This window comes from Hakea prostrata, chromosome 7 (assembly GCF_041222555.1).
Source record: "Hakea prostrata isolate BN-2017 chromosome 7, UWA_Hpros_2, whole genome shotgun sequence".
Classification (NCBI taxonomy): Eukaryota; Viridiplantae; Streptophyta; class Magnoliopsida; order Proteales; family Proteaceae; genus Hakea; species Hakea prostrata.
In genome coordinates, this window is record NC_142606.1 from 13,859,408 (window position 1) to 13,867,004 (window position 7,597).

Genomic DNA, 7,597 nt, shown 5'->3' on the forward strand with positions numbered 1-7,597 from the left:
CCAAGGATACATAGTTTTTTAAATATGTAGGGGTGCATTGAATGTCATTTATTTCTTTGTTATGTAAATCATTTATTTGATGATTGATTGAGGCTATGAAGTATTAATTTTTCTAATTACTGAAATTACAATTGTAGACATCATCTAAAATTATAATTGTTAACATCATTTGTTTGTTGGATGTCAACTATGTTGATAACTAAGGACTTTTAAGAAAAGAAAAAAGAATGTAATCATGTCCCTTGAGTTTATGCTTTTATAATAGTAGTATGACATGCCAATTTTGTGCTAGACATTGTGACATTTCGAGAGTTACTAGATACATCAGTCTAGGTCATGCTGATTCCGTAGACCCTGTGATCTACCCATCTTTATGCTGAACATTATGATTGATGAGGCCATGTTATTTGTCTTCTTCCCTACAACAATAAAATATAGGCACATTCATCATTTCGGCTCCTAAGGCTCCCAAAAACCTAACCAACCCACTGCATTGGGAGTTCTGATGTTTTTTCACCACACACATTGTGTGAGGTTCATGTGAGATTCATTAGAGTCTCACTTTTAAGTTAGCATACCATATTCATATGAAAACTCCACACAATTTGTATGGTGAAAGCAGGGAAGGGAGCCAACTCTTCATACCATAGGCATAGCTAACTTGGGTTGGATTCTCCGACCCAAGACCCAAAATCCGAACCCGTTGGGTCCAGGAAAAGGACTTGACTTGTAAAGGAAGATAAGTATCTATATAAATAAACCCCAAAGATAGTTTAAAGTTTGTAATGATAGCAAATCTCTCCTTAAACCAATGATAACACAATAATAAAGACTAAGGCGTTGTGCCCTCCAACTAACTAAAACACCTCTCCTCGTATTGAGATTTGAGAGGGAAGGTCAAACCAAGGCCCCACCACCACCACCACCACCTTCTCAGAACTGAGAAGCAAAAACAAAAACAAACCAAAACAGAAAGAAGCAGCCGGCACGACCTACACAGTGCAACGCGGTTCATAATTAATTAATGACCTCAGAGTCTCAAACCCTCCAACACCAACTTCAAATAAAATTTAATATCAGAAAATCCAGTTAGTGGTAGACTTGTTATACATACCATACCCTGCCTGATACCCACTTCTCCTCATCAAATGCCAGAGCTTCTCTCGGCTCCCATGAATCATGAATGCATTATGCATGAATGAGAGAATATAATAAATGAATCTTAAATTCTGAAATCCAATCCCCATGATCTGAAAATATCAAATATGATATCGTTATCTATCTATCCATTCTAACTAATCTGTCTCTTCTCTGTCTGAATCCCTTAAAATAGCACACTCCATTAACGCACCTTGCCGTTTTTGATTCATTGATTGTCCCTCCCTCCAAATGGTAGGGTTGACAGTAGTTCTAGGAGATGAACCCGGAGCTTGACCGATGCGTTGAAAAATTTAAAATAATTCAAATTTAAAGAAAATAATTTACGAAAAATAAAAGGAAAAATCTTACACAATTCTCAGACGTTTGTTTGTCTGTCTGTCTATTGGTTCCAAAAGAAAAAGCCACCTCTTGGTTCCATTCCACTTTTTGCTTTCCCGTTAATCAAAACAACATCAACAACAACAACACAATTCGTACGAACAATTTGAGATGCCCAGAGACTCAAAAACACAGAATGGAGTTCTGAAACAATATTCAATGCAAACAGAAACAAAGCAAAGGGAAACGGGGAAAGACAACAAGGGGAGAAGAGGTTTACAGCAGACTCTCATTCTGATTCTGATCCTGATTCTTTCATCAATGTTGCATTGTTAGAATCTATTTCTGAGTTGGGTTTCTTCCCCTGATTTCGTTCACTGATTTTCTTTGCCCTTCGAGTTGGGTGATTGGAGAAGGGATTCAGTGAATGTAATGAAATGACTGTGTGACGAGAGGCAGCAGCGATAAGTGGGTATTTGAAACAATGAGCAAAGAAGGCGCTGGCGTGAAGGCCTGGGAAGCAACGGTTAGGAAATCACAAGCGGCTGTGAGAAGGCGAGGAACGAGCTTTTTCACAGCAATGTCAGTAGCCCATGTCGACGACGACGACGACGACGATGGAGGCGGAGGTGATGGCCCCCCCGGCGAGGTATACCACGCAGAGCGCGTCTTCTCTAATGGCGACTTCTACACGGGCCAGTGGCTAGACAATCTCCCTCACGGCCATGGCAAATACTTATGGACCGATGGGTGCATGTACGTTGGCGAATGGTGCAGAGGCAAAACCATGGGGAAAGGCAAATTTAGTTGGCCTTCTGGGGCTACCTATGAAGGCGAATTCAAGAGCGGATACATGGACGGGAAAGGCACCTACACGGGCTCGAGCGGTGACACCTATAGAGGTTCATGGGTCATGAACCTCAAGCATGGCCAAGGAACCAAGAATTACGCCAATGGCGATTACTATGACGGTGAGTGGCGCCGTGGCCAACAAGACGGCCATGGCAGGTATCAATGGAAGAATGGCAACCATTATATTGGGCAGTGGAAGAATGGTGCAATCAATGGCAATGGAACTCTCATTTGGGCTCATGGCAATCGATATGATGGGTTTTGGGAAGATGGCTTGCCTAAAGGGAATGGCACTTTTAGGTGGACTGATGGGAGCTTCTATGTGGGTACATGGAGTAGGGACCCAAAAGAACAGAGCGGAACTTATTATCCTTCCGCAGCCTCACCGACCGGGAATTTCGATTGGGATCCTCAGAATGTGTTTTCTGTTGATTTAAGTGATTGTAAGATTTGTCCAAGTGAGAGGGTTTTGATTTTGCCGTCCCAGAAGGTGCTGAATTGGGCTGGAATTGAGCCGGATCTCTTGCAGAAGCAACCAACATGGAAGTCAAAAAATTTCGATGCAGCAGGCAAGATAAGGAGGATGTCCGTCGATGGCAGGATCAATAATGTCGGCGGGGAAAAGGGGTTTGATAGGTTCTGCATTTGGGAATCAGATGGAGACATTACTTGTGATATTATTGATGCAAATCAGACGGGAGGGAGAGAAGTGGAGGATGGACTGGGGGTTCTCCAGCTCGAAGATGCAGAGGCATGGGGAGCAAAGCAACAGACTCCGAGGTTCTTACCCAGGGAGACCAAGAAGCAGGGTCATACAATTTCTAAGGGGCATAAGAACTATGAGCTCATGCTCAATCTCCAGTTGGGGATCAGGTATTAACTCATTCAATAACACCTTTTTTATCCCCCTTTTTCCTTTGGAATCTCTTTAGAAAATCCTGTATTTCCTGTTCTATCACTTCCTTTTCCTTTTACTTACTTAACCTTCTGTTACATTGCAAGCTTTGATTTTTGTAGCCTTTTAAATTGTAAGCTTTGATATCTGCTGTCTTTCTGTTCTGCATTTGTTCTCGGACTGTTTTGGGCCTATGCCATTTTTAAAGAGGAATTCTAGTGGATGTTGATGGAATAACTAAAACCATCATCAATAAGATTTCCCTTCTCATCTGCTAGTCGAAAATGGTTCTGTTTGTTTGCCCATGCGACCTAGTATGGAGAATTGAGGAAGACCTGGATATATTCCGTCAATTCATTCCCCTGTTTCGTGAGTGAATAAGTTCTACTAATCTGACGTCCTCTTTTTCTACCAAAAAAAAAAAAAAATCAGATGTCCTCTTTCTTTTCTTTGTGCCTTGAAGTCATAAATTATTTTCCTACTCCTTGTTTTCTTCCTTCATGTTGGCCTGGGAAGTACTATTCATTGCTCGTTTCCTTTGTTCACATGACACTAATTGTTGGAATGCCTTATCTGATTGTCCATCTTTTTGCTTGTTTTCTCTTGTTTCCTGATCAGAAGGAATAATGCTTTCACACGTGTAATATTTTGATTTTTCATCGGCCTTCAGAAAAGATTATGATCATTCTACTGATAATGTAACTTTTTTTTTAATCCAAATATTCTTAGTCTTCCTTATCATGGATACAGTATCACGAGAACAAACAAGGGTAGCTATAATTTCTTCGAGCTTCTAGTATTACGTTTACATCAGTACAGTTCAGAACTGACATAACAGAAATTTTGGAGGTTGGCGTGCATCCCTGGCCTCCCTCCTAATAATTTGGTTTTGGAATTGAGAATTTTTATGATGTTGAGCATTTCTGAACTCTAAGATAATACCTAGGGGTCCTAATTTTTCTCCTGATTCCTATTTTCTGACATGCTAAAAAATTGTTTTTTTATAATCTATACCCTTCTAGTGGTTCTCCAGTTTTCAGGCTGTTCCAATAAGTTCTTGCTATAAGTTGTTTTTGTAGAGATTATCCTTAGTAGTCTGTCCTTGGGTAACTTTAGCAATCAGTAGCTCATAGAGTTTACCTAGTTCCCAGGCATCCAACATAGCTCAACAGCAAATAAGGCAGACAGAAATTCACTGAAGGATCAACCACTTTAACAAGTGTTAAGGAGTTATATTTGTAGAGGAATTTAATATTTTTTATTTTCACTCTCAGGCTTTCTAATTATCCTATTAGTTTATAGCAGATGTCTCTGCTATCTTTCTTATTTGATCACTCTCTTTGTAACATTAATGTGATTGAACAGGCATTCTGTGGGAAGAGCTGCACCAGCTACAACACTTGATCTGAAAGCTTCTGCATTTGACCCCAAGGAAAAAGTCTGGACAAAGTTTCCTCCTGAGGGAAGCAAACAGACACCACCACACCAATCTTCTGAATTCAAATGGAAAGATTATTGTCCTTTGGTTTTCCGGTAGGTCTGGCCATTGACATTTCTTGTTGGAACTACTTGATCAGCTTTTAAATGTGGAGACTTGAGCTTGATGTTCTTGCCATTAAATGTTAAAAGCAATCATATTAACTTGTACGTAGGACTCTGCGGAAGTTGTTTAAGGTGGATGCGGCTGATTACATGCTATCTATATGTGGAAATGATGCACTCCGGGAACTTTCTTCACCTGGTAAAAGTGGAAGCTTCTTTTATTTGACTAATGATGACCGTTACATGATAAAGACAATGAAGAAGTCAGAAGTAAAGGTGTGCTCTACATCTTGTGTCATTTTCTGGCTTCAAAACATGGATAATAAGCACTGAACTGAGACTGCTGTTTCATTTACTGTTATGGTACAGGTACTTCTGAGGATGCTTCCTGCCTACTATAATCATGTTAGGGCTTTTGAAAATACTTTAGTCACCAAATTTTATGGTTTGCATTGTGTAAAGTTAACTGGGGCTACGCAGAAGAAGGTAAGAACATGGATAAGAAATCCCAGCTTTGAGTCTAGTTCTTCTTCAGAGATTTGGAATTTTCAGCTACTAATATCTTGTAAGCATATGAATGGCTGATGAAGCAGGTTCGCTTCGTTATAATGGGAAATCTTTTCTGTTCTGAGTATACAATTCATAGGCGCTTTGACTTGAAAGGGTCTTCCCATGGTCGTATAACAGATAAACCGGAGGCAGAGATCGATGCAAATACAACTCTCAAGGACCTGGATCTTAACTTTATATTTCGACTTCAGAAATCATGGTACCAAGAACTACACAGGTGAATTCAGGATCCGCTGAAATCTGCAATCCCTTAATGTTTGGTGACTCAGTGATTTTCTTTTCACCCCCATATTTTTGCCATTTAACATAAAATGCTGCTCATTGCAGGCAAGTGGATAGGGACTGTGAGTTTCTTGAACAGGAAAGGATTATGGATTATAGTCTCTTGGTGGGTCTTCATTTCAGAGATACAGCATCATACTCTAGGGAGCAAGTAAACGAGGGTTGTCTCTCAGAAGTTCGAACCCCTACTGGTTATTTTCTATCCCTGCAAATCACTGCCCTAAATCTCATATTAAACTTCTTTTGAACAGAGTGGAAACATTTTGACCCTCTTGTACAGGTAGTGGTGACACCGATGGTGAGTATGGAGCTCCCCGTCTTTCGAGAGTAGATATGGATCAACTTCTCTTAGATCCAAGCCGGTACAATTTACTTATACATGGCCTTTATTTAGTCCAGACCAATTCTTCCTCTTCTTTTGGAGGATGCTTGTTTCAATTTTCAGTCTTATGGACATTATTTTCGTTTTGAGTACTGTCAGGTGGGCAACAATCAGATTGGGTTTGAACATGCCAGCAAGGGTTGAACAGACGAAACGAACTGATTTTGAAACCCTGGTTGGAGAGCCAACTGGAGAGTTCTATGATGTAGTCTTGTACTTTGGTGTCATTGACATACTACAAGACTATGATATCAGCAAGAAGCTTGAGCATGCATACAAATCCTTCCAGTACGATCCAACTTCAATATCAGCTGTTGACCCACGCCAATATTCAAAACGTTTCCGTGATTTTATATTCAAGATATTCACAGAAGATACTTGAAGAGTCAGCTGAAAGCAGCTAGCAAACTTTGTATCTGTATTGGTTAGGTGCCTCCTTTTACAAGACGGGGTACGCCAAGTGCTTGTGCTTGATGGTCAATGTATAGTCAGTGTTAGTGACAATCCACTCACAGCCAAAAGGTTGCCTTTGTGGCCATTGAGATGGCCCTTGGAGGATCAGTTGTGGCCGCCAGAGTTGCATGCTGGATCATTTGTCAATGCTTCTGCCCTTCACTCCCTCTATATTATTCTGGTATGTAGTATGTTTTGGTAAAGGTATAGATTTAACTTCATAACCTTGAACTATGCAAGCCAATTCAAGTTGTAAATGAATATACCTGAGGGTAAACTTGTACTGGGAGATATTCTTTTTGTACCAAATTTTTTATTTTGGTCTCAGAAGATGTAGAGGAGTCTCTGGGATTTTGTACTCAATAAAAATGTACAGAGGAGAATTGGAATTCAACTCTTTTTTTGCTACTGCACCCGTGTATTTATCTTCAATGAAATCATTTCTGGATTAGAATCAATTAGTAGTTGTTGACAAATTCAGTTGGTAATGAACAGTATATCATCAAGACTGACAGTTGGTGAAATGAGGAAATCTACATCTCAGGCATGATTGTCAAATTAAATCTGTACACAATACCTATGGTGTTAATACACCCCTAGCAGTTCGATGGCTGGGAAATTTTCAACAGTTACTTCCCCCACCTCAGAGAAGAAGGAAAAAAAGACCCTACCTGTGAATAAGTTGGTGAAATTTGAATGCTTGTGGATGTAGAAAAGAAATCATGAGCAGGGATTATATTTTTCGATCCACACTCTGGGGAAGTGAATTGATGTCCCAGTCGATCAAAGTGATATCGACAGGAGGATGGAATATGATTGCAGAGTATCAGGAAGTAATGTAGAAGGATGTTCATTGAAAGTCCGGGTTGAAGAAAATAATCTATATTTCCTCAAAACCTCATAAGAAGGAAATAATCTGAGAAAAATTACACTAAAGGGTTTCAACAGCAACACAAATTCTGTTTCTGACTGGAATATGTTATAGTGACTTAATGGCAATCATGAACTTCTTTACCCGTTATTGTTTATGGTCAAGAAGATAAGGATACTTTAGAAGAATTATAATCAAAATCAAAAGGTTTCTTGATGGTCGAAGTTAGCTAATAAGCAATTTTCAGACTCTATTTCTGCTTCCTGAGGGA

The 7,597-nt window shown here is 39.8% G+C and overlaps 1 protein-coding gene across 2 annotated transcripts; it reads left to right on the forward strand.

The window, feature by feature from the left end:
• Nucleotides 1-1,504: 1,504 nt before the first annotated feature.
• On the forward strand, nt 1,505-6,865 carry LOC149009975 (phosphatidylinositol 4-phosphate 5-kinase 6-like). Of its 2 annotated transcripts, none has more exons than XM_089163002.1 (8): nt 1,505-3,204; nt 4,592-4,759; nt 4,879-5,044; nt 5,138-5,254; nt 5,362-5,555; nt 5,666-5,844; nt 5,889-5,982; nt 6,102-6,865. In XM_089163002.1, exons 1-8 carry the CDS (start codon nt 1,964-1,966, stop codon nt 6,382-6,384), a joined length of 2,442 nt encoding a protein of 813 aa, XP_089019128.1. In that variant the 5' UTR covers nt 1,505-1,963; the 3' UTR covers nt 6,385-6,865. The 2 variants fall into 2 exon arrangements, with proteins under 2 accessions (XP_089019128.1, XP_089019127.1); XM_089163001.1 differs by having other exon boundaries at nt 5,666-5,811; nt 5,901-5,982.
• The last annotated feature ends 732 nt before the right edge of the window (nt 6,866-7,597 follow it).

Coding starts and splice junctions, on each gene's coding strand:
- LOC149009975 (XM_089163002.1), top strand. CDS start 1,964: ATGAGCAAAGAAGGCGCTGGCGTGAAGGCCTGGGAAGCAACGGTTAGG. Junction 4,760..4,878: donor TATTGTCCTTTGGTTTTCCG/GTAGGTCTGGCC, acceptor ACTTGTACGTAG/GACTCTGCGGAAGTTGTTTA. Junction 5,983..6,101: donor CTTCTCTTAGATCCAAGCCG/GTACAATTTACT, acceptor GAGTACTGTCAG/GTGGGCAACAATCAGATTGG.